General features: G+C 40.9%; 2 protein-coding genes across 3 annotated transcripts in view; one reads left to right on the top strand and one right to left on the bottom strand.

Moving 5' to 3' along the window:
• Nucleotides 1-26,022, top strand: part of SHC4 (SHC adaptor protein 4) — a 151,171-nt gene that overhangs the window by 70,276 nt on the left and 54,873 nt on the right. For both annotated transcript variants that reach the window (XM_060174627.1, XM_060174626.1), the window contains exons 3-5: nt 2,244-2,307; nt 7,522-7,641; nt 20,752-20,805. In XM_060174627.1, the coding sequence (XP_060030610.1) occupies nt 2,244-2,307; nt 7,522-7,641; nt 20,752-20,805 (238 nt within the window). The remainder of the gene's footprint in view (nt 1-2,243; nt 2,308-7,521; nt 7,642-20,751; nt 20,806-26,022) is intronic.
• On the bottom strand, nt 15,632-17,431 carry EID1 (EP300 interacting inhibitor of differentiation 1). Its single transcript, XM_007517323.3, has one exon. The coding sequence runs from the start codon at nt 17,325-17,327 to the stop codon at nt 16,740-16,742; it is 588 nt and encodes a 195-aa protein (XP_007517385.1). The 5' UTR covers nt 17,328-17,431; the 3' UTR covers nt 15,632-16,739.

Here is a 26,022-nt window from a genome sequence, read left to right as displayed (position 1 = left end):
GTCAAGAAAGTAGTTCCTAGGACATTTTGTAAAATGAAATAGTGCTATATAAAACAAATTTCTGTTAAGAACTGTTATTATGCCTGACAGCATCAATACCTTCCTTTGCTATTTCAAACCATACACAGGGAACTTCTTATACCAAACCACTCCAGTTGGCTCTAGGGAAGCAAAGGATCAAGTAATACCTTCATTCAGGTCTTCTTTACTGAATACCACCCGTAATATATGTTGGGTGACTTCACTAGTTAGTTTGGCTCTACCAGCGGCCAATTTGGATCAATTATGTATGTCTCATCAATTATTTAATAGTCATTTCGATGACTTAAAACATCAGCCAACCAAGCAAGAGTACAGGCTTCTGTGTTATCCTCTATTTGACCCAAGAGACAAAGGTTGAAACCCTAGACAAGCAATGAATATAAATTCTGAGAAAATATGCTAAAGTGAAAAACATTCTACCCATCGGTTATAAGTAATTATTGAGAAAATCAGACAAGATGATGCCTTGAAGAAGTGTTTCACTCCCCCCATGGGGGGAGGGAGAATTTGACCTAAAACAAGTCCAGAATGATGCTGAGAATGCTGGGAATCCTATTTCTCTCTCTCTCTCTCTCTTCTCTCTCCTCTCTTCTCTCTCTCCCTCCTCCAGGGATATCGCTGGAGCTCGATGCCTGCACTACAAATTCACTGTTTCTGGTAGCCATTTTTTACATTTTGTTATTGGATAGGACAGAGAGAAATGGAGGAATGAGGGGAAGACAGAGAAGAGGAGAGAAAGATAGACACCTGGAGACCTGCTTCACCACCTGTGAGGCGACCCCCCTGCAGGTGGGGAGCCAGGGGCTCGAACCGGAATCCTTGAGCCAGTCCTTGAGCTTCATGCTATGTGTGTTTAACCTGGTGTGCTATCACCTAGCCTCCCTATTTATCTTTTCTAAGGACATTGGGGATGTTGCACTGCACTGCTGTGTATGTTTATTTTTCTTTAATGGGTCTATATTCCACTCTGTGACCTTTTCCCCACTTTGAGAAATATATCTATATATCTATATATATATCTATATATATATCATTAAAAATATTCCCATGATATATAATACATACAAAAAACATAACATTGTAAGTATGTGTGCATGTATATATATGTGTGTGTGTGTTAATGCTATTTACAAATTTACAAAGTGCTCTCCGAGGGGCCCAGGAAAACATTTGGACATTTTCATCTGCATAGTGAAAAGTCTATTATCTGCATTGACAACCACCAAGGGAAGGTTCAGATTATGTCAAGGGAAGTCCGAGGCGGAGGGTAGGGTAGGGTGTGTGTGTGTGTGGGGGGGTCAGTAGGGGGGTTATGAATGTTCCCAGCCCCAGAGACAAAAGCTCTTAGTTCTAACTGCATTTCTGGAGAGAAGGGCGCCAGTTCCTTTACCACTTCCATTAAGGCTCAACTGCTTATTTGAGTGGTCCCTTTCTCTCAGGAAGTGCAATATCTGGTAAGGGGAGAAAAATGAGCAAAGGAGGAAATTTGCTATTGATTTTTTTTTATTATTCTGTGAAATGACATGAAAGCTCAATGGCGTGTAGCCATAACTTAGTCAATAAAGCTCCATCTGAGACTACCTTGGCGTTCGATCTCTCCTGATCCTTATGAACTTCCTCCAGGGTTAGGTGTTGTTTGTTTGTTTTGTATTTAATTATCTTTGTTGTTAAGGTCCCTTGAAGCTTTTTATTCATAACTCTGACTTTTGCTAAAGGGCCTCTAGTTGAGCTAAACTAATTAGTTGATCCCGCAAATACGCAGTTGGTGTTTAGTAAAGAAGAACTGAAGAAAAGGTATTATTTCATTCCATTAGAGCCAACTGGGGTGTTTTGGTGTAAGAAACTCCCTGTATATGGTGATGTCTTCCTAGACAACAGAGCTCCACCTATCAGCAGCACCACAAAACTCAAGCTGAAAAATCCAAGATGAAGAGAGGGAATAGTAGGACTCCTTACTGGGAATAGTAGGACTCCTTACTGTAAAGCAACTGGAGAATTAGTGCGATAGTGTCTTTTTTCTAAGTTGGAACCACAGAAGGTCTAAGCTCATGGGTTCTTCTGCAGGAATGTGGAGAGGTGTTTATGACAGACCCGCTGTTATGTGTGTGTATAATTTTGCTCAATAGACTTGCTAATGTTTGCTGAGTGTCTACTGCTTTCTGGCTTGTATGCTAAGTCTTTATATGGCTTCTGTTCCTTAGGGAAGCAATAAGTCGCCTGTGTGACGCTGTTCCTGGGCCAATTGGAGCTGTTAAAAAACGAAAGGTATGGACAGTATGTGCCTCTGCCATGTGCATGACCAGGGTTTGAGTTTCAGTGCTGTAGTGTCTTCTCTTGGTTTATTTATTGGATAGACACAGGTAGAAATTGAGAGGGAAGGAGGTGATAGAGAGGGAGAGATACAGACACCTGCAACCTTGCTTCACCACTCATGAAGCTTTTGCCCTGCAGGTGGGGACCTAGAGCTTGAACCTGGGTCCTTGCGCTTTGTAACATGTGCACTCAACAATCCAGCTTCCCCACCCCCCTTAGTCTCTTTCCTTCTCTCTCTCTGTTTTCTCAGTCTCTAAGAAAAAAATAAAACAAACAAAAAAGATAATTGGTAGTGTGTGTTTTCTTTTATGTTTCTCTAGATAGAAAGAAGAATATCAAAGAAGAAAGAGAATATCAAAGTAGTTGATTGTTCACTCCACTGTATGGACAAAGACCCAGACTGATCTCTATTAGTTGACATGATATCACAGCTACACTCATTGTTTCTCTGAACTGCCTGGCATGCCTGAAATGCCAGGATTGGAAGGACAGAGTGGAGACCCTGGGTTCCAGTCAGATAAAGCAGCTCCCAGTTCTGGGTTTCTGCTCAGCTCCAAATATGATCCCTCATCTCTCTGAGATGCTGTACTTGTTTCTGACAAATTAAGCTGTTGAGCCAGATGACCAGTTTGGTGCTTATCAGTTTCAGTATTTTATAGTGCAGGTATTCTGTACTTAAGCAATTTTGATTTTTAGATGCCTTGACCTGTTTTCTTCTAATTTCTTTTCTTTCCTTTTCTTTCTTTCTTTTTTTCTTTCTTTTTTTTTTTTTTCCAGCCAGGGTTATTGCTGGGGCTTGATGTCTGTACAATTAATCTACTAGTCCTGGTGGTCATTCACCTCCCCCTTTTTTTGCTTTTTGATAGAGGCAGAGAGAAATTGAGAGAGGAGGAGGGTATAGAGATGGAGAGAAGGAAAGAGGGAGGGAGGGTAGGAGGAAGGGAAAGGGAGGGGGAGGGAGATAGAGATTAGTAGTGTTGTTCGAGATTCATGAATCATGGTAACCAGGGGCTTGAACCTGGTTCCTTGCCCATGGTAACATGCGTGTTTAACCAGGTGCCCTCTTTGATCTCTTATATATCTAATGAGACTTAGATTTGAACTGTCACCTGTTACTTTGTCATCTCCTGACTGTGTTATCTCAGATAAGTCATTTCACCTTTTGGATTATTGCTTTTCTCATTTTTAAAGGGAAAGAAACCAGCATGCTCTTTACAGAGTTGTGTTAGAGTACAATGAAATGGTGTCTTCAACGTACCCAGCACAATGGGAAGCATGAACTAGGAGTACTTAAAGAGATTGCAAATATTATTGCTGAGAAGTTTTTCGCCTGAGAATTAATTCCTAGTTGCTTTGAAAAATTAAAATGGGACACGCAAAAGCCCTTAATATAATTATGTGCATTATAGAATTGTAGGAAACTTAAGCGGGACATATAAAGATCTTCCATTCCAACTACTGTTGTTTTGCCAACAGCTAAACTAGGGCTCAGAGAAGGAGTGGGTTATGTCTTGAGTTAGTTCAGTGAGGGTCAGAGTTAGCTGCAGAAGTCAGGACTTCAGAGTCACAACTCAGTGCTCTATTTCAGTACCACCCTGCCTTGTGTTTTGATCATTCTTTAGTTATTCAGTATCTCCCAGAGTGACTCAGAGAGCCACATGATAAATGACTCTGATAAATGGTCTTTGAATTTAGGACCCCCTTTATTAGTTTGTTTGATGGAGCCCATGACCTAAAAGGAGCCTCTGAGAGTAGGTTGAATCCAACAAGAAGGCTTACTCATTGAAGACTTTCTGGAACTAGGAGCTTACTCACCAGGTAGAGCATATGACTTAGTGTACTTGAGGGCCTGGGTTAACATTCCAGCGACACCTGGAAATACAAGGGACAACACCAAATGAGCTCTGTGGGTGCTGGAATAGCACTGTGATGTCTCTCCCACCCCTCGATGCCAGCTTTAAAGAAAGAATGAAAATACTGTGTTTGGAAACTGCTCAGGGATGGTACTATACTTGTAAGGTACTCTGGATTCATTCCCTGGCACAAAACTATAAAAAGATTTGGAGGCTAGAAAGATATCTAATCTGATATGGTGCCTGTCTTGCCATGGGCTCTACCTAGGTTTAAGGCTCTGGAAATTCATGTGGGAGTATCATGTGGGAGTATGTCCTATAGGGTGGGGGAAGCCAGGGGACATTGATGCTATGGTATCTTTCCCTTTCTGTAGCTGGAAAAATCAACCCCATTCCAAAAAAAGAAAAAGAGAAAAGAAAGAAGAAAAAAATGTCTTAATTTCTCACTTTATCCTTTGAGGGGGTAGAGTCTGCACTCCAAACCAAAATAAAACAGGACCAACCAGGTTATTTTTTGCAGAACTTACAAGTACAAAGAAAACTCTGAGATGATTTCCTTTGAAAGCTAGTGTTTGAGTACTTGATACATATCAAGAATTTTTACAAACATTTAATCTTTTATACTATTTTCCCAACTACAATATTCTGGTAAAATCCATATAACAAAATTTACTGTCTTAACTATTTTAAGTGTGCAGTTTAGTGATTGAAAATACATTCATATTTCTGTACAATCATTCCTATCACCCGTCTCCACTAATCTTCTCATCTTGCAAAACTAAAATTCTATATTCATTTGACAATGATTTCTTTAGTCCCTGACCACCACCACTTACTTTCCACCTCTATACTTTGTGCCAAATCCTCCGTATATGTAGAATCATGTAATATTTGTCTTACTGTGTCTAGCAGAATCCATTCCATGTAATGTCCTCAAGGCTATTCAGGATCTCTTCCATTTTAAGAGTGGATAATATCAAATACTTGTTGCAGTTTTTGCTTTCAGTTATTTAGGGAATAGAACAGAAGTATACATTCTAGATCATATGATAATTCTGTTTTTAATTGTTTTGAAAAAAAATGCTATGCACTTTTCCATAGTGGTTGTACCATTGTGCTTTCCAACCAATATGTTCAAGGGCTACAATTTCTCTGCATTATTGCCAATATTTGTTATTTCATTTTTAAAAGATAGGTTTACTATACATACACACACACACACACACACACACACACACATACACATATGTATATAGAGAGACGTGAAAAAAGAGAGATTCACATAGGAGAGAAGACAGAGAACCACTCCAGTACATGTGACACTAAGGATTGAACCAGGAGTCTTAGGCATTCAATTTTCATGCTTTACCAATTGAACTTATCCAGACTTTTTGTTTCTTTAATATTTAGTCTTTAAAAAAAATACTTATGTAGGGGCCAGGTGGTGGTGCTCCTGGTTGAGCGCACATGTTACAATGCACAAGGACCTAGGTTCGAGCCCCTGGTCCCCACCTGCAGGGGGAAATCTTTGTGAGTGGTGAAGCAAGGCTGCAGGTGTCTGTCTTTCTCTTTCCCTCTATCTCCCCCATCCTCTCAATTACTGGCTGTCACTATCCAATAAATAAAGATAATAAAAAAATTTAAAAATAAAAAGATTTATTAATCTCATATGATATATATATGTATGTCTATATATAAACACACATGTGCGCACATGCACACACACATGAAGAGAGAGAGAGCATTTCATATGAAAGAGTGAGAGAAGCACTAGTCATGCAGTGCTTGGGATGAGCCTTGGCCATGTTAAGTCCCAAGATCCACCAGTTGAGCTATTTCCCCTGCTTCCTTCATGATCTAGTTGTGGTAGGGGTTCTGTTTCTATGAATTTGTACATTACATCTAGGCAATCCAGTTTTCTGGTACAGTTGTTCCTCACATTTTCTTATAATCTTTTTTGTTTCTCTTGAAATAAAAACTATTGACAGTAACAGTCTCACTTTCATGTCTGATCCTGGTAATTTGTGTCATTTTTTTTCTTAGTCCGTCTAGATAAAGGTTTGCAAATTATATTGATCTTTTCAAAGAAAAGGTCTGTGTTGGTTTTTCTCTCTGTTGTTTCTCTAGCCTTGGTTTCATTTATCTCTAACCTTCATTCCTGCTCTCCCCCCCCCTTTTTATTAGCTTTGAGTTTTGTTTGTTCTTCATTTTTCAAGTTCCCTGGGTTTTAAAGTTAGGCTGTTGACTTGGGATTCCTCCCCAGCCCTTTTTGAATGTAAGCAGGAACCAGGATGTGGCACATCTGGTTGAGTGCACGTATCACAGTGTGCAAGGACCCAGGTTCAAGTCTCCAGCTCCCACCTCCAGTGAGAGAAGCATCACAAGCAGTGAAGCAGTGTTGCAGATGTCTCTCTGTTTCTATACCCCTTTGCTCGCAATTTCTCTGTTTCCATCCAAAATAAATAAGTAAATGTCAGTACTGACAGCTGTAAATCATCTCCTCGTGCTGCATTCATTGCATCCCATAAATTTTGGTTTGTTGTATCTTTCTTTCTTTCTTTCTTCTTTCTTTCTTTCTTTCTTTCTCTCTTTCTTTCTTTATAAAATAAAAATATAAACAACCATAGGAAAAGAAGGGTCCAACTCCACACAATTTCCACCATCCCCTCCCTTGAAAGCTTTCCTATTCTTTAACCCTGTGGAAGTATGAACTCAGGGTCATTATGGGGTGCAGAAGGTGGAAGGTCTGCCTTCTGTAATTGCTTCCCCACTGAACATGGGCGTTGTCAGGTCGATCCATACTCCCAGCCTGTTTCCCTCTTTCCATAGTGGGGCAGGGCTCTGGAACGGTAAGGTTCCAGGACACATTGGTGAGGTCGTCTGCCCAGGGAAGTCAGGTTGGCATCATGGTAGCATCTACAACTTGGTGGCTGATGTTGTATTTCTCTTCTGCCTTTCATTATTACAAGAAACCTAGATAACATTTTTTTTCTTTTTTTTTAAATTTCAGGTGTTCAAAGCACTTGAGAGTCTAGGCAGTATAAACTCTCACAGGAGTTTCCTTTTATAGAAACCAGATCCCTGCTCCCAACATTGAAGGGAGAGTGAAATATATGAGAAAAGTTTTGAGAGTTCAATTTCACTACTTAAGAATGTCTGCATTCCATTTTTAAAGTTTGTATTAAAATAATTTCATCTTATATGATATCGTAAAAGTAAAAAAGAGAGGAAGAGTTTCGAATGTGACATTTGAAAACCATGAATATTCATTCTGTCACAAAATCCCTAACTTCATGTGCTTTTTCCTTTTAAGCCTCCCGTGAAGTTCCAGTCACCAGTTCTTGGCAAAAGTAATCTTCAGTTTTCGGGAATGAATATAAAACTGACCGTCTCAACGTGCAGCCTGACACTGATGAGTCTTGACAACCAGCAGGTAAAGTCAAGGATGCCGTTAAAAGTTTAACATATCACCTAATTTTCTACAGGAATCTATGCTCAATAAAGAGAATATGTTTTCAGACAGTGTGTCACTATAATTTAACAAAGCACAGGGAAAGTTCTGCCAAGGATTAATGAATAATAACAGAGCGGTAGCATTACTAACTCATCATGAATCTTAGATTCATACACACTTGTCCCTCCCAAGTTAGTTCTCAAAGTACATTATTACTGAGGCAAATATAAAAGATACATAGGCATACTGTTTCTTCAAAAGACATTCCTGCCTGAGGCTCTGAGGTTCCAGGTTTAATCCCTAGCACCTCTGTAAACCAGAGTTGAGCAGTGCTCTGGTTCAAAACAAACAAACAAATAAACAAAAAATATGCATTGGTATGTACTTTAAATATAGACATTATTTTTACTTGCTCTTTGTGCTTTAAACCCAGTTGATTATATCAGGTTGTTTCTGTTTATCATTAAAGTCTAACTTTCCTTTGTCTCACATGTAGTGACTTTTCTATTTAAAGTTGTGCTGTCCTTTCAACAGTGTTCTCATTTCCTCTAGACAGAATCCTCATTTCGTTGGTGAGGAAAATTGAAGCTCAGAGTAGTAGGGTAACCTACTTAATAGTAACCAAGCTACATTTTCAACTTCTTAAAGTGACTACAAAGCCTCTTAGTGTTCTGTCACTGCCAAGGTCCCAGTAAACTTTTCATGAACAACCACACTCAAATATCCAAAGCACAGTACAACCTTAAAGATAATGCCCATAATATTTCAGGAATAGAAGTGAGACAGTAGGCATGGGTTGCTTCTGCTACTAGTATTTTTTTTAATTGCTTTCAGAGTTATCACTGGGGTCCATGCCTACAACGAGTCCACCACTCTTTGCAGCCATTTGTACCCCTCCTCCTCTTTTTTTTAATTTTTATTTGATAAGATTGAGTGAAACTGGGAAGGAAAGAGAAAGGGGCAGGAGAGAGAGAGAGAGACAGAGAGAGAGAAACAGAGAGAGAGAGAGAGAGAGCGCTGCAGCACTGCTTCACCTTCTGTGAAACCCTCCTTCCCCACCACCACCACTGTAGGTGGGGCCTGGGGTCTTGAACATAGGTTCTTGAGCATGATAATGTGTGCTTCTGCTACTAGTAATTCTAGCAGTGATGTAGTAGCCTGGGGGAATGACTCACATCTTTTCTGCTCCATGGCATGGAATGGGGTTCCGTTCACCACATTGCTGGAGTGGAGGGAAAAGTTGGGGTCTCTTTGATCTCAGCCTTAGGGGCTGCTGATCTTTAAAAATAATCTTGAACTGTTCTGAAGGCCTTGGGGAAAACAAGGAATGGTGCTGCACAATTATACTTGTGCTCAAAAAATGTTATGCATCCCATCATAAGGGCAACATAAGTTTCAGTGCATAAAGGCAGCGGAGATGTGACCTTAGGAATGGAGCATGAGAAAGAGCTGATTTATTAAATTCTTAAAACCATCCTTTGAAGTTATAAGATAAACACAAAAGAAATACTAGTGCCTTTCTCTTAACTTCTAAGATATACTTTGCACTATAAACACAATAAGGTTCAAGTTTATAGACACATTTGTAAATGACAGAACATTTGTAGGTAAGATACGTCACATTTATTCCCCTTCCTTCTTTCCTTCCTTCCTTCCTTCCTTCCTTCCTTCCTTCCTTCCTTCCTTCCTTTCTTCCTTCCTTCCTTCTTTCCTTCCTTCTATTGCAAGAACACGTAGACCCGTTTAACATTAAACCAATAAGGAATTTATTTAGAAAGTCACAATAATCATGAAGAAATGATTCTAGTTAAGAGAACAGGCAAAGTCTAAAATCTGCAATCAAACCACCCAAGACCACCATGTGTGAGGATAAGTCCAAAATCCAAACCAACAGAAGCGTGCAGCGGTGAGGGTGACCTGGCCAAGGGAACGCGCTGCTCTGAGCCCCTCGTTTTATGCATTCCCCTCTATGTCTCCTCCTCAGGCTAATGGTCACCCGTATGCTAATAGTCCCAAACTCCTGTTGGGGTCACAACATCCTTCCTTCCTTTCTTCCTTCTTCTTTTCTTTTCTTACCAGAGCACTGTTCAGCTCTGGTTTATGTTGGTATAGGGGATTGAACCTGGGACTTCGGAACCTCAGGCATGAGAGTCTCTTTGCATAACCATTATGCTATTTACCCCTGTCCCCAAATTATAAGATAACAGGGGTATAATTCCACACACATTCCCCACCACCAGAGTTCCAAGTTCCCGTTTTCTCCACTGGAAATCTCAGTTGCTCTCCCAAGATCACAGATGTGGGTTGACTATTACTTCTATAACTGTCTGTCTATGCATATACATATATGTTCCCATTTATTCCACGGTCCTGCTCTCTCCTCCCCTCTAGGTCAAACCTACACCCACTTCCACTTCCGAATGTTCTTCTTTTTTCCTCTTTTTCTCTCCAGGTCCTGATGGAATTGGACTTCAGAGCCCTCTAGTCATCTTCCCTTAACATTTCTCCCTCCCTGGGAGTATGGACAAAGTTCTTTTTGGGGTGCAGAAGCTAGGAGTTCTGGCTTCTGTAATTGCTTCTTCACTAGACATAGGTGTTGACATGTTAATCCATACCCTGAGCCTGTTTCTATCTTTCCTTAGTGGCTTATGGCTCTAGAGAGGTGGGGTTCTGGGATATATTGGTAAGATTGTCTGACCAGGGAAGTCAGGATAGAATCATAGTAGTGTCTGCAACTTGGTGGCTCAAAGGTGGTAAGATATAAAGCAAGACAAAATGTTCAATAAACAGGACCCAAAAAGTAGGAATAGAGCAGATGAGATTAAGTTAACTTAGACCATGCTAAAACCCTGGGTCTATTTCTTCCCTAACTTGAAGCCAGACCCCATAAACCTAATTCCAGACTGGACACAACAAATGACACTCAACGCTTTAACAACTGGGAGAAAGTCTAAGCTTTCCAGATAAAGAAGGGACTACAAAAGCTGGATAAGGGCAAGAGAAAGAAGCTAGGAAGTCTATTTTAGGTATGTTCCAAGGGGCGCATGACTTTAATTTCTTTTGCCTAAGCTAGATAACTAATATGCAGGTAAGACTAAAAATATCGTCAGGGAAGATGGTGTCAAAGTTGAAAATAGAACTAGAAAGCTAGGTTATGGCACAGAATACTTCCCAGACTTGAACAAAGTATATAGATACAATTAACTGTTTACCCCATTGATCAGACCCAGGGTCCATACATATTCACATTTAGCACAGGAGCCTATGTAACCTCTGCATCTCTGTCAGTCTGAGCTCACAGTCCATGGCCACAGCTGGGAACATTCTAGGCTGCACTCATTTCAGGACCAGGTAGAGTAGGATGACCCAGCTTCCTTTGGAAAGTGGGGCAGTTCCTACCATTGCTGCTTTATAGTGAGGGTAAGATCCTTGAGAGGTTCCCAAGAGGTGTTATGATGATGTTCATGATGGAAGTGACTAGTGATGGCGGGGAGAGGGATCTATTACAAGTCTTGGCCCATAGTGTCTAGAGGGAATCCAAGGATTCCCTGACTAGGGCCCTAGATGATGGGGTGGCCTAGTAGTGACCAAAAAGGCCATCATTAAGTGAGCCAGTCTCTAGCCCTTATCCAGCTTTTGTAGTCCCTTCTTTATCTGAGGAACTTAAACTTTCTCCCAGTTGTTAAAGCATTGAATGCCAATTGTTATACCCGTCTGGTATAAGGTTTATGGGGTCTGGCCTCAAGTTAGGGAATAAATAGAACTAGGGTTTTAGTGTAGTCTTAAGTTAACCTTAAATTTTACTGTGTTTATTTGTTTTATGAGTCTAATAAAAGTTGTCATAGCGTCAATAATTGTCCTTTGGATGATACATATATTTTTGCCAGTATATTTCCTGGCCAGGAGTATACAGTGTTTCTTCTAAGATTATCAGGGGGCAACAATAATGCTGATACTGTCAGGAGATTAGGAGATACATTTTACTTACTTTCTTTTGTGTAGTTGGTTTAGTAGATAGAGTGTTAGAGGGAAGTCATGGAGGAGGTGTAACCTCCTAACCTTTTAGGTCTAACCTGTAAATATTTGATTAGACAATGTATGGTGTCCTTTTTTTTTTTGGCTTTTCTACTTGCTTGCCAAGCTTATTAGGTCTAAGTCTAATCACAGAGGACTATTAAGCACTTTTACATAGTTGCCCCTAATTTATGGTTATGGGTATACATGTACCCAGTCTCCTAGGCCCCAGTCTATATCTAGGGTCTGTAACTTCGTTACAGAGTGTGCTACTTGAAATGCAACTAGGTAGTCTGATGTGTTAGGAAAGCTCTCACCAGGTTATTGGAGTTGGAAGATTGACATCTCAGGCTTGATGTTTCTGGATACATCTGAAGTGAAGAGGCAGTGGCAGCATAATGTGGCTTCATGGCACTGGTTGCATTATTTAGTTGAGGTCATCAGAGGCAGTAGGACAGGGTAGGGGATCAAGGAGGGGATTAAGAAATACAGCAAAGTCCCAGAGGTTCCAGGACTGGGAGAAATACTGATTTTTGAAGAGAACAGGAAGGTTCCTTGTAGCCTTAGAGTTTAAAAAGACAGTAGATAATTATTACTATAACCAAGTTACTATCGAGTTTGGTTCACTTTGAAAATCCTATGGTTAGGATTTACCATATCATATTTGACCCCACCATGATTTATGTCATTCAGTGCTATCTACAAATAACTCTATAGGAATGGTCCTACCTTATCACTCAGCAGTTCCCTTCCAGGGGCTATATCCTAAAGAGTCAAACACACTCACCCAAAGAGATTTGTGTATACCTCTGTTCATAGCAGCACAATTTGTAGTGCTATCTACTATATATATATTCCTAGGAGGAGGAAGAGGAGGAGAAATGACAGGACCAATTGATTCTGTACTATCTGGTCTAATATTGTAAGTAACTTGATATTTGGGGGAAAAAGGTTATTTTAGAAATTATTTAACAATTTAAGCTCAATTTCAATATTCAGTAAGTTTACAATATTGAAACACTAGGTGCTTAGACAAAACTGAAATTTAGGATAGTTAACAGCCTTGAGACATTGAATCTGTCTCCCCCCTGACATATTGAATAGTGATTTATAAGATTATACGTTAATAAGAGTGTAGTTTAACACTGTTCCCACCACCAAAAGTCTGTGTCCCTAGTCCCACCCCTCCTGCGGTGGACCTGATAAGCCACAGTCCCCTCCCATCCCAGAGTCCTTTACTTTGGTGCAATATTCCAAACCCAGTCCAAGTTCTGCTTTGTTTCCTTTCTGTTATTATTTCTCAACTTCTGTTTTGAGTGGGGTCATTCCATGTTCATGCTTCTCTTTCTGGTTTGTCTCACTTAATATGATTTCTTCAAAACCCATTCAAGATGGAGTGAAGAAGGTGAATAGGATTCCATTGTGTTATATACTACAATTTTCTCAGCCACTTACCTGTTGTTGGACACCTAGGTGGTTTCCAGATTTTGGCTATTATAAATTGTGCTGCTATGAACAGACGTATACACAAATCTCTTTGGGTGTGTTTGACTCTTTAGGATATAGCCTCAGGAAGGGAACTGCTGAGTGATAAGGTAGGACCATTCCTAACCTTATGAGAATTCTCCACACTGCTCTCCACAGAGGTTGGACCAATTTACATTCCTACTAGCAGTGCAGGAGGGTTCATTTGCCCCCACAGCCTCTCAGACATTTGTTGTTGCTATTATTTCTGATATATGACCTTTTCACAGGGGTGAAGTGTTATCTCATTGTTGTCTTTTTAAAAGAGTTTATTCATTCCCAGATAATTTTAAGAATTCCCTTATTCATTTCTATACTACCAGCCCTCTTGAAGAGCTGCTGAAATTAAGAAGGGGAGTACAGAGAAAAGATAACACAGGTGGAAAATGGAAACATGCTTTTATCTCAGTGAGAGACCAATTCAATTGACTACAAAGACCAAGGCAGTAATTCATTATCAAGATGCAAGAGAAAACAATGGTATAGATACAGTGATAAATGGTGTCACTTGGCCTCCAGGCTGGGGAGACAGCACTGGGGAGCAAGCAAACAGAATACACTCCCAACACAAAGGTGAATTAGATGCTCTCCCTAAGGTTGCGATTGGCCAAAGACTTCCAGATCTTTTGGAAAAAAATAATAAAGGATGGGAATTTGGGGGCTTTACTACTCCCTCTGGATTATGATATGTTAATAAATTTAAAAATTATGAGCATGAGGCAGCCTTAATAGATCCATGTATGTGGGTAGCCGGTGGGGACATCTGATCAAACATTTATCATACTGATGGATACATTTGTAATAAAAACCAGAAACCTGACCCCAGGCCACACGAGGTACTCATTAGCTGCTTCTTAGTTTCTACTTCCCACTCTAGATCCTTACCCTTTCAACCATCATCAAATCAAGGGATGAATTTCCCCAGAACCTACTGCCTGCCTGCATGCCTATCTATATCTAATCTATCTACATATCTATCATCTCTTTTGTCATCTAATCTTCAGCTAATCCTCATAGTTTATAAGGCATCTAACTATCCCAATTTTCAGATTAGGACCCTGAGGCGAAGGGATTAATTGAAACAGGCACAGAAATAGTATGTAGTGGAGTCCAGATTTGGAGCAGATAGGTCCCAGTCTGTGACAACTGTATATGATTCAGCCTGTTAGGGCACCAGTTTATATGTTTAAAGCCCCAGAAGCTGCAGATTGAATCCCAAACACTACCTTATGCCAGAGCTGAGCTGTGTCTCCTCCAGTCTACCTTTTCCTCTCCTCTCTCATATTAAACAAATCTACAAAAATAATACAAATAAATCAGAACTATTTTATATCCCAAAGATGAATTGCAGTGGCCTGTCAGGTCACTGCCAACATTTTTTCAAACCAACAATCAGAAGAATCCACTGGTGGTCCAGGTCTTCTTCCTCACAGGAGACTTCAAACCCTATAGGGAAGTGTTTTTTCTACTCCCCTCCTCTTACTTTCACCTCAGTTCCAGAGAGAAATGTAATACCCTGCAGGCAGGGAGGGTCTCAATACTCACAATTTCCTGACAGAAATGAAATAATACCTCCCCATTCTTTAATCTTGGCTTTTCTAGGTTTACTCCCCAGCATCTTTATCTGGTGGTAAATAAAAGTAGCTAGTTTATCATGTACTGGCATCCTCTATTATTATTTTTTTTTTCTTTTTCTCCTTCAGGACCCTGCTCATTCACAACACACAAAGCAACAAGCTCCCTACCCAGATTCATCTGAATGCCAACTACAAGCTATTTGGAAATCAAGTGAAAGTGAGATATGGGAGAGGCAGGAGGATTAAGATACTTAAGTGCTCATATTTTGCCTCCCATCTAGTCTTTCTCACATCTATTTTTACCTCTACACCTCCCAACCAGGCTTTTGCTTGAGTGGCTCTAAACACCCTTGTCAGTCCTTTACTATAAAGAGAAGATTTCCCCCCCCACCAAAAAAAAAAAAATGGATGACTTTAACACTAAACACTGTAGTTGTCTTGTATTAAATGTGTCTCCTGCCATAATGTAGTAGGAGTATCTGCTACCCTTTTATTGATAAGACTTGCCGGCTTACTGTTTTACTGGGCATAGCCTATTAACATGATCTGTCAGAAGGTTAGCATATGCATGTAGGATAACAGATGTAGCAAAAATGTCGAGCTTTAATATTTTAACAAAATAATCACTACAAGATGCTCATTGATAGAGTAGGTTGTCCTAGGTTGGCACATACACATTAGTTAATTCCTATATATTAATTCCTATCATCTCAATTTACCCAAATTTGCAAATCAAATATTTGTAGTTGCTACACTTTTCCCTTGTGGTGAAATTTAAACAATAATGTGGTTACAACCATACTTCCATATACCATAAAGTAAAGTATATATGAAATATTATCAGCCAAACAAAATACACAGAACAAGAAACTTTATTATCTTGAATGCTGGTGCAGAGCCAATAACAAGCTGAATTAGAGGAGGAGACAGAGGGGAAACCAGACACTGAGGTGGACTTCTGGGCAGATTTGAAAACCTTTGAAGATTGACAGCATGTTGTTCATAAAATCTTTTTCAGATATAGGGCTTTCCTTTTAATTGGCAATTTTTCACATAACAGTTCTTAGGATATGAAGCTCAGCCAAAGTCTCTTGCCTGTGAAGGTAAATGAAAAACAGACAGCAAATAAAACAGAAAATTTCTCTAGTACATAAGGATGTGAGAAATCATTTTCTTAGTACTTTGGCATACATTTTAGTGTCTAAATCTAAAACTTTATTAAGGGCATCATAATTCTGACTTTTAAAAATGGTCAAGGCAATGAATATTGTTGAATCACAGATCACACTAGTTTATAAATGATCAAGATGCATATACAAAGTTTCAGATGCTCTTAGAAACACATTTTTCAGATACAAGCACATATGATACATATTTTGGGGGGGATTGCTTATTCTTTTGGGATACTAAGGAATTCTCAATTTATCTTACAGTAAAATTTTAACCTCCAGTAACTATCGTTTGAATAGATCACCAAGTGGAATCTTCAAAGTCTTCTTAATAGACTTTCAGTCCAAATAACTCAGACATCTCATGTCCTAAATTGGAAATATTACTTCTTGTCCTGCAGTTAGTCAGTGGGCGCTTGTACTGGCAGCTTTTCTTGATCACGAAGCGTTGTAAATACCATTCCTTAACAGTGAAATAAGAAGGACCTTTTTCTCCAATGAAAGGGAAATAATAATCTCACCAATAACAAAGTCAAAGCCATAGGCGGTTCAGGATGTTCTTGAAAAGTCCTAAGAGTCCTTTTCTTTGAATGATTCTTTTCCTTTTTTTCACAACTGAGCAGTCACTGCCCTATTCCAATCTGCAATACAAAGGGGAAAAAAATTTTTTTTGAGGTTAAGTTTTTCATTGGCACGAAACTGTTTGGCATGAACCCAAAGAGACAGTGGAATGTTAGGTCTCTCCAGTAGTTTCCTCCTCTATTTTTTTTTTTTTTTTTTTAGCAGCATTTAATTACTCTCTGTCAATGATCTCATCACAGCCGAGTTCTTCGGTCAGGCGATTGACAACCATCAGTGAAAAAAGCTCTTCGATGAAAGCTAACTGATCGAAGGGGGTTTTCTCATAATGCATTTGGAAGCCGCCATCCAGAGCCGCTTCTCGGGCTCTGGATGTTCTCAGAAACATCTTGTTGGCTTCTTCCAGGGCGGCAGATACTCTGTAGCCCGCACCGCTCAGCGGCTCCTCTTCGGGATAATCGTAGTCGTCCTCCCAGTCATCAAATTCCTCGCCGTCGTCCTCGCTGTCGAATTCAGCGCTGGCGAGCAGGCCGAGATGCTCCGCAGGGCAGGGCCGGGCTCGTCCCCCTCGGGGCTCCGCCATGGGCTGGGCCGCCGCCGCCGCCGCCGCCGCCTCCTCCTCCATCGGGCCTTCCTCCTCCAGCAGCAGCAGGGCCCCGTGGCGAGAGCGGTTCAGGGATGGCTCCCGACTCCCGCCGCCGCCTACCTCCATCTGCGGCAGGTCGCTGTCCCCCGGCATCACATCCATCTGCAGGTCATTGCATTCTTCGTAGAGCTCGCACAGCACGTTCATCTCCGACATTGTGCAAAGCAAAGCAGCTCAGATTCTCAACCTCTCTCTCTCTCGCCCAGTGTTTGCAGCCTGATCGCAGCTACGCGGCGGTGCGGTGTTGCGCCTGCGCGGACCTGGGCGCTTACGTAACCTGGTGGAGCGCCTGCGTGACACCCGCTCCCGCTCCCGCTCGCCCTCCCCTCTTCTCCCGCTCCAGCTCCCGTGAGGCTGTGGGGCCCGGGCTGCCTTGGGTTGGGGGCCAGGAAGGGGGTTGCAGTCAGTGTTTGCTTTGGTTCGAACTCTATACCCCGCGATTACACGTATAAGAAAGAGCATTACTGAGTCCTCCGCCTGACATCACCATTCTGCTCAGTAAGACCGAATACGTGGCTCCTGGTCCTCCCATTCTCTCCCTTCTCCTCCTCCGCCTTCCCCATCCTCCCTGCCCACCCCCTCCCCTCTCAGGCTTCCTCCCTCTTCTGCTCCCAGGTTTTAACCACTTATTGTCAGGGCGCCAGTAACTTCTAAATCTAGCTCTCCAAACCATACAAGGGTTCGAGGACCCCACATCATTTCGTTGAGAACTGGCCCACCCAGTTCTTATGTTTTTCCCATTCTAGGAAAAAAGAAAAGTTGAATTCACAAATAAACGCATTGCCCGTCTTCCTTAAAAAAAAAAAAAGAGTGAATGCTTGCTTCCATTTCTCTTCTTAGGCAGCAATGTCGCACTATTGTTGACTTGATGTGTATTCTTTAATCCTTCTTTGAATTTACAAAGCTATATGTACTACTGGGAAAAAAAAAAAAAAAAACTCCACAGCTCTCTATTCAACTGAGAAAATAAGCCCTCAGCAAGATCTTGAAGATTTAACTTTGCTACTGTAATTTTTTTTGCATAACATTCTGTTAGTGTATCAATACCATTAGTTGACCTGTGAACAAATAATTTGTGGCTCTTAACACCATAAACTATTATCAAATGCGTATGCACCCACGACAGTGTTTCTCTAAAATAAAACCTAAAAGAGAGGTGGAATAATAGGTTATGCACATTTCAATTTTAATGAGTTCTCAAAGTGTTCTTCAAAGTTGCTCTCCGAATTGAGGCTTTAGCCAATAGTCTGTGGAAATACCAACACCGTTGCTACCTACACATGCTTTGTGTTTTTTGATTTTTTTTTAATCAGTTTGGTACCATCCTGTTTTATTTTCCATAACCTTGCTTTCTTGGAAATGTTTATTTTTTATTACTTCTGGAAATCAAATGATTTCATTTTTGGTCTACTTGCAGAACATCATGATGAACTATATGCATGTTTTATTGTGCATATTGTAAATATATTCTCTCTACCTGTTGTTTCTCCTGTCTTAGGAGTCCTTTTTCGTTCTCTCTCTCTCTTCCTTCCTTCCTTGCTTCCTTCCTACCAGAGCACTGCTCAGCCCTGGCTTGCTGGTGATGCTTGAAATTGAACCTGGGACCGCAGAGCCTCAGGCATGAAAGTCTTTAGCAGAACCATTATGCTGTCTTCCCAGCCCTTTAGAATGTATTGCATTCTAATGAATTTCTACTGGCTTATAGTAAGACCTACTAAAAAGGAAAATTTGGTCTCCTTTTCTTTCTCTTTTTCCTTTCTTTTGTTGTCACCTGTGCTTCATTGCTTTGCACCTGGCCTTTTTTGAATAGAAAAGGAGAGACAGAGACACAGTACCTTGGTGGCCTGGGCTGCCAGCATGAGAAAGCAGACACCTTCCTAGATGAGCTATCTCCAGGCTCTTAGGAGTCAATTTCTTAAATAAAGGTTTAGAACTGAATTATTATATAATCAAGTCTAAAGATTTTTTTTCTATTAAGATGGCTGTTCCTACCTCAGCCACCACAAGTATAATCTTTTTTTCTGTCTGCTGATGTTTTATAGCTCTTTTATGAATCTGACATGTATATCTATAAATAACATGAAGGCAGAATCTATTAATACATTTCCCATATATATAAATAGCGAATTCAGCCACTCTACTAATTTGATCACTGCCCTTTTGTCTGCTATGTGGAACCACATTTATCATAGACTTAAAATCCATGAATGTGTGTGTCTGTTTTTAGACTTTGTATTATATTCTCATTTTCTTTTTTTAAAAAATATTTTATTTATTTTACTGAGAGAGACCAGAGCACTGCTCAGCCCTGGCTTGCTGGTGATGCTTGAAATTGAACCTGGGACCACAGAGCCTCAGGCATGAAAGCCTTTAGCAGAACCATTATGCTGTCTCTCCAGCCCTTTGTATTGCATTCTAATGACTTTCTACTGGCTTATAGTAAGACCTACTAAAAAGGAAAATTTGGTCTCCTTTTCTTTTTCTTTAAAAAAAATGCTTCACCCTTCCATATAGTGTCTTAATTTGCAGTTGCTGAAATATGGGGATAACCTTGATCATTGTATAGTGATTTTGCTTTTAGTAATTATTTTAACTGAGCTATAACCATAGAAAACAATGTAGGAAAGTGGACAGATCTTGAGTGTACAGCTTGGTAATCACAAAATGAACATATCTATGTAACTACTACCCAGACAGAGAAACATTTGAAGGATTGTAGAAAACCACCTGCTTTCTCTTCTTTTGCCCCAGAAGTCACCACTCTCCTGCCTTCACATGGTGTGAAACCATCTTCCCTGGTTTGAATTTGATGTAAATTAAACTCTGCAGTATATTTTTGTGTCTGACTTCATTTGCCCAGGATCCCAGGTACTGCTGTGCACTGGTGCCCACTGCTTGACTATCACAATAGTCATCACTATGATTGTTTCTGGCTTGGGATTTTCATGAACAGGACAGCAGTTGTCTTCTTGAGAATATCTTTTGATGTACATGCTTACACCATTCTACTGAGCATTCATCACAGAGTAGAATTACTTGGTCTTCTTTTTCTCAAAACTTATTTATTACTTGATAGCACAGATAGAAATTGAGAGGAGAGAGAGAGAGGTACTAGGTAGGTAGAGGTAAAGAAGGTAGAGAGAGGGAGAGAAAGAGAGGGGGGAGAGAGAGAGGGAGAGAGAGAGGGAGAGAGAGAGAGGAAGAGGAAGACACCGAGACCTATAACACTGCTTCTCTACTTGTGAAGATTTTCACTTACAGGTGAGGACTGGGAGCTTGAACCCTGGTCCTTGTGCATGGTAACACATGCACTCAACCAAGTGCCTTGATATCAGGTCCCCAGGATGTACTTCCTGAGAGACTTGGATCTAATATCCATCCACCCACAAGGAGAAGGACTGCAAGATGGTTATATCAAGCCCACCTGAACCTAGGGGTCTAAGTGATACTATTCTAGGATGTGGGCAGAGTGGTTTCACACAGACAAAAACAAACATATACCCTTAACTGTTAAATTGTATGAACTACAAAAAGGTAATTCTTTTTCATCATGCATGTTTCATTTGTTTATGTTTTCCAGATTATTGCAAATCATCACATGCAGTCTATTTCATTTGCCTCTGGAGGGGATCCAGTAAGTATTGATTTATAATAATTCTTTGTAGAAGAGTCAATAAGCTTTTCTGTAAGCCACAATGTGGCTTTTCCAAATGTCTTATTACAATTTTGGAATAGTTACATAGAGCAAGCAGGTAATCAGACAGCTGATTTTGACAAGATATTTCCTGTTACTGATTTTTGAAGTATTAGGGCTCATTAATGAACTGAGCATGCTAGCAGCCATAAAATTATCATCTCAAAATTCCCTTACTAATGACATCTAGGGCATGAAAAAAAAATGTGTGCCATAATGCGGCACCAGTCTTCCCAGAGAATTCTCAGCAGAGAGTTCCAGGGAAATCGTGTAAATCAGTGGATGTGGTGTATGAGGGAATGCCTATTTGCCATTCTGGTTGACATCCCAGGATCCACGTCTTCTCTTAGAATGAGCAGCAAGGTTGGCAGAAACTTCTGGAGGAAATGCTCAAGTGGGTGAGCCAACTTTTAGTTCCTCTCTGCCAGGAGATGGAATGGTGCTCATTTCCCTGCAACTGTGAGAGGATTGCTCTGGTGCTTGCTCTTCAAGTCACTTCGCAGAGTGGAGAGCTATTCCTTGGTTTCCTAACGCATCATTTCTGAACCACATCACAGACAGACCAAACCACCACCACCACCACCACCACCACCACCACCATAAAAAGACAACTAACTCAGTGCTCCTTTGAAAGATAGTGGAACAGTGAAGCTTCCATTTTGGGGCTGCACAAGAAGCACATCTGTTTGCACAGAGGGAGAAGGAGGAGGTTTTTACTGCTTGGTGGCTTCATGGGTGCCTGGAAGCATACAGAAGGCTGGAAGAGGACAGAGTCCAACTTTAATGATGATTTTATTTCAGTCACATGGGGGACACTATGCAAACTTGATTTTCCCTCCAGAGTTAGCACTGGGGCTCAATGCTGGCACTATGAATCCACTGATCGGGCAGCCTTTTTTTTTTTTTCCATTTTATTGGATAGGACAGAGAGAAATTGAAAGGGGAGGGGAGATAGAAAGGGAGAGAAACAGACACCTACTTACCACTTGTGAAGAATTCGCCTTGCTGGTGGGGAGCCAAGGGCACAAACCCGGATCCAGCATGGGTCCCTTGCTCTTAGTACTATGTGTGATTAACCAGGTGTGCCACCACCTGGCCCCTATACTACCTTCTTTTCTACAAAATATTTATTGATAAATATTGTAGTTTTCAGAAACCAGGCAATCAATCCCAATTTAACAGTTTCATTTCTTTTTCTCTTCACTACATTTGGAATTTTACTACTGAGGAATAAAATTTAGTCGTGATTGAACAGAAAACCCAGTAAGACAGGTAAAGAATGGTAGTGACAACTAAATCTGGCCACTGCTGTAAGAAACCAACATTTTTATTTGTCTCACTCCCTATGCTAAGTATTTAAAAGGAAAAACAATTGCCTCCCTTTACAAAGAATGCAATTCTGGGGTTATATGCTACATAATCACTACCTCTTCTACTGGCATCTAAAGTACTGAAGTTCCTCCACTTGAGTATAGTGTGTGTGTGTGTGTGTGTGTGTGTGTGTGTGTGTATGAAATACACAGTCAAGCACTGTTTAAATGAGTCCATTCTATAAAACATTTTAGTAATTACTTGACTTCACATCGACGACCATACTCGAAGTATTGCAACATGCCACAGTAGACAAGCAGACTTGGGACTTCTATGAAGCATAGAAATGAATATTCACCACAGAAGAGATACAAAAAGCTGAGAGACGCATGAAAAAATGCTCCAAGTCTTTGCTTATCAGAGAAGTGCAAATAAAGACAACAATGAGATACCACTTCACTCCTGTGAGAATGTCATACATCAGAAAAGGTAACAGCAGCAAATGCTGGAGAGGTTGTGGGGTCAAAGGAACCCTCCTACACTGCTAGTGGGAATGTAAATTGGTCCAGCCTCTGTGGAGAGCATTCTGGAGAAGGCTAGAAATGGACCTACCCTATGACCCTACAGTTCCTCTCCTGGGTATATATCCTAAGGAACCAACACATCTATCCAAAAAGACCTGTGTATACATATGTTCTGAGCAGCACAATTTGTAATAGCCAAAACCTGGAAGCAACCCAGGTGTCCAACAACAGATAAGTGGCTGAGCAAGTTGTAGTATATATACACAATGGAATACTACTCAGCTATTAAAAATGATGATATTTTTAACCAATCTTGGATGGAGCTTTGAAAAAATCATGTTACATGAAATAAGTCAGAAACAGAAAGATGAATATGGGATGATCTCACTCTCAAGCAGAAATTTAAAACAAGATCAGAAGAAAAAACACAAGTAGAACCTGAACTGGAATTGGTGTATTGCACCAAAGTAAAAGACTCTGGGGTGGGTGGGGGAGAGAATACAGGTCCAAAAAGGATGACAGAGGACCTAGTGGGGGCTGTATTGTTACATGGAAAACTGGGAGATGTTATGCATGTACAAACTATTGTATTTACTGTTGAATATAAAACATTAATTCCCCCATAAAGAAATTAAAAAAAAAAAAAGAAATGGAGGGTTGAGGAGGGGCATCGGGCTGTAGCACAGCAGGTTAAGAGCACATGGTGCAAAACTTGAGGACTGGCATAAGGATCCCAGTTCGAGCCCCCAGCTCCCCACCTGCAGGGGGTTGCTTCACAAGCGGTGAAGCAGGTCTGCAGGTATCTGTCTTTCTCTCTCGGTCTCTGTCTTCCCCTCCTCTTTCCATTTCTCTCTGTCCTATCCAACAACAGCATCAATAACAACAACAATAATAACCACAACAATGATAAAAACAACAAAGCAACAAAAAAGGAAAATAAGTAAATAATATATATATATATTTTAAATATTTATTCCCTTTTGTTGCCCTTGTTGTTTTATTGTTGTAGTTATTATTGTTGTTGTCGTTGTTGGATAGGACAGAGAGAAATGGAGAGAGGAGGGGAAGACAGAGAGGAGGAGAGAAAGATAGACACCTGCAGACCTGCTTCACCGCCTATGAAGCGACTCCTCTGCAGGTGGGGAGCCGGGGTTCAAACCGGGATCCTTATGCCGGTCCTTGTGCTTTGTGCCATCTGCGCTTAACCCGCTGTGCTACAGCCTGACTCCCAATAAAATATTTTTTAAAAATGGAGGGTTAGGTGGAGGGGGGAGAGGAGACTTCTTTACAGGATTTTTGAATCATTTATTTTCCGTTATAAATAAATAGTTAATTTTCGCTTCAGGTCTCAACTACTTCCTCACCTTTGAGGAAGTAGTCATTTTCTAATGGAAATATAAGTTCAAAGGTATCACTACTTGAAAGTCAGCCAAATTCTGAGAGCTCCACCATATCTCCAAGAGATTCCAAGGGACTGTGGATTTGCTAACAAGTGGAGCATGTGGGCGGTGGGCAGCCCTGGGCAGCTGCTACTTGAACCCAGTGTTGATCTTCCAGTCACCTGGGCAATTCCCACTTTAGCCATGACTCCAAGGGTGTCAGAAAGGATCTTTTTTTAAAATTTTCTTTATTGTGGGGGATTGATGGTTTACAGTCAACAGTCAAATACAAGAGTTTGTACATGCATAACATGTCTCAGCTTTCCACATAACGATTTAATCCACTTTAGGTCCTCTTCTATCATGTTCCAGGACCTGAACCTTCCCCACCCCCCACCCCCATACCCAGAGTCTTTTATGTTGGTGCAATACACCAACTCCAGTCCAAGTTCTGCTTTGTGTTTTCCCTTCTGATCTTGATTTTGAACTTCTGCCTGTGAGTGAGATCATCCCATAGTCATCCTTCTTCTTTTTTTTCTTAATACTTGATTATTTATTTATTTATTTTTAATTTTTTATTAATTTTTTATTTTTTTGAGAGAGATGAAGAGAGAGAGACACACACACACAGAGAAACACCAGAGCACTGCTCAGCTCTGGCTTATGGTGGTGCGGGGGATTGAACCTGAGACTTAGGAGCCTCAGGCATCAGAGTCTGTTTGCATAACCATTATGCTGTCTCCCCCGCCCACAGTCATCCTTCTTTTATCTCACTTAACATGATATCTTCAAGTTCCATCCAAGATGGGGTGAAGAAGGTGAATTTACCATTTTTAATAGCTGAGTAGTATTCCAGTGTGTACATAGACCACAACTTGCTCAGCCACTCATCTGTTGCTGGACAGCCAGGTTGCTTCCAGGTTTTGGCTATTACAAATTGTGCTGCTATGAACATAGGTATACACAAATCTTTTTGGATGGGTGTGTTGGGTTCTTTAGGATATATCCCCCCACAGAGGAATTGCAGGGTCATAGGGTAGGCCCACTTCTATCTAGCCTTCTGAGAGTTCTCCAGACTGTTCTGCACAGAGGCTGGACCAATTGACATTCCCACCAGCAGTGCAGGAGGGTTCTTTCTTTTTCTTTTTCTTTCTTTTGATTCCAGGGTTATCATTGTGGCTCAGTGCCAGCACTCTGAATCCACTGCTCTGGTGGCCATTTTTTTTTTCATCTTATTGGATAGGACAGAGAGAAATTGAGAGAAGAGGAGGGAGATAGAGAGGGAGAGAGAAAGATGGACACCTGCAGCTCTGCTTCGCTGCTTGTGAGGCATTGTCCCCTGCAGGTGGGGAGCCAGGAGCTCCAACCCAGAGCCTTGTGCAGGTCCCTGTGCTCAGTACTATGAGCGCTTAGCCAGGTGTGCCATCAGCTGGCCCCCACAAGTGTCTTCTCTTTCTAACACATCACATCTCCACCACCAACAAATGGCCTCAAATAGCTTTTATAAGATATTTAAACAAATGGACCTCCTAGGCATGGTATGGAAAATACTTGTTCCTTGCCATACATTTCCCATTTGAAGTTTCTAGGGCTCATGCCTTTTTTTTTTTTTTTTTTTACCTTCAGGGTCATTGCTGGGGCTCAGTACCTGCACTATGAATCCATTGCTCCTGGTGGTTATTTTTTCCAATTTTTGTTGCCCTTGTTGTTGTTATTGTTATTACTGCTATTGTTGTTGGATAGGACAGAGAGAAATTGAGAGATGAGGGGAAGACAGAGAGAGAAAGACAGACACCTGCAGACCTGCTTCTCCCTTTGTGAAGTGACCCCCCTGCAGGTGAGGAGCCAGGGGCTCAAATTGGGATCCTTACGCCAGTCCTTATGCTTCGTGCCATGTGCGCTTAACCTGCTGAGCTACCACCCGAGGAGCCAGGGGCTCAAAC

Source organism: Erinaceus europaeus, chromosome 16 (genome assembly GCF_950295315.1).
Source record: "Erinaceus europaeus chromosome 16, mEriEur2.1, whole genome shotgun sequence".
Taxonomy (NCBI): Eukaryota; Metazoa; Chordata; class Mammalia; order Eulipotyphla; family Erinaceidae; genus Erinaceus; species Erinaceus europaeus.
Note: the sequence above shows the minus strand (reverse complement) of the source record. Positions and strands in the feature narration are given on the sequence as shown.

Coding starts and splice junctions, on each gene's coding strand:
- EID1 (XM_007517323.3), bottom strand. CDS start 17,327: ATGTCGGAGATGAACGTGCTGTGCGAGCTCTACGAAGAATGCAATGAC.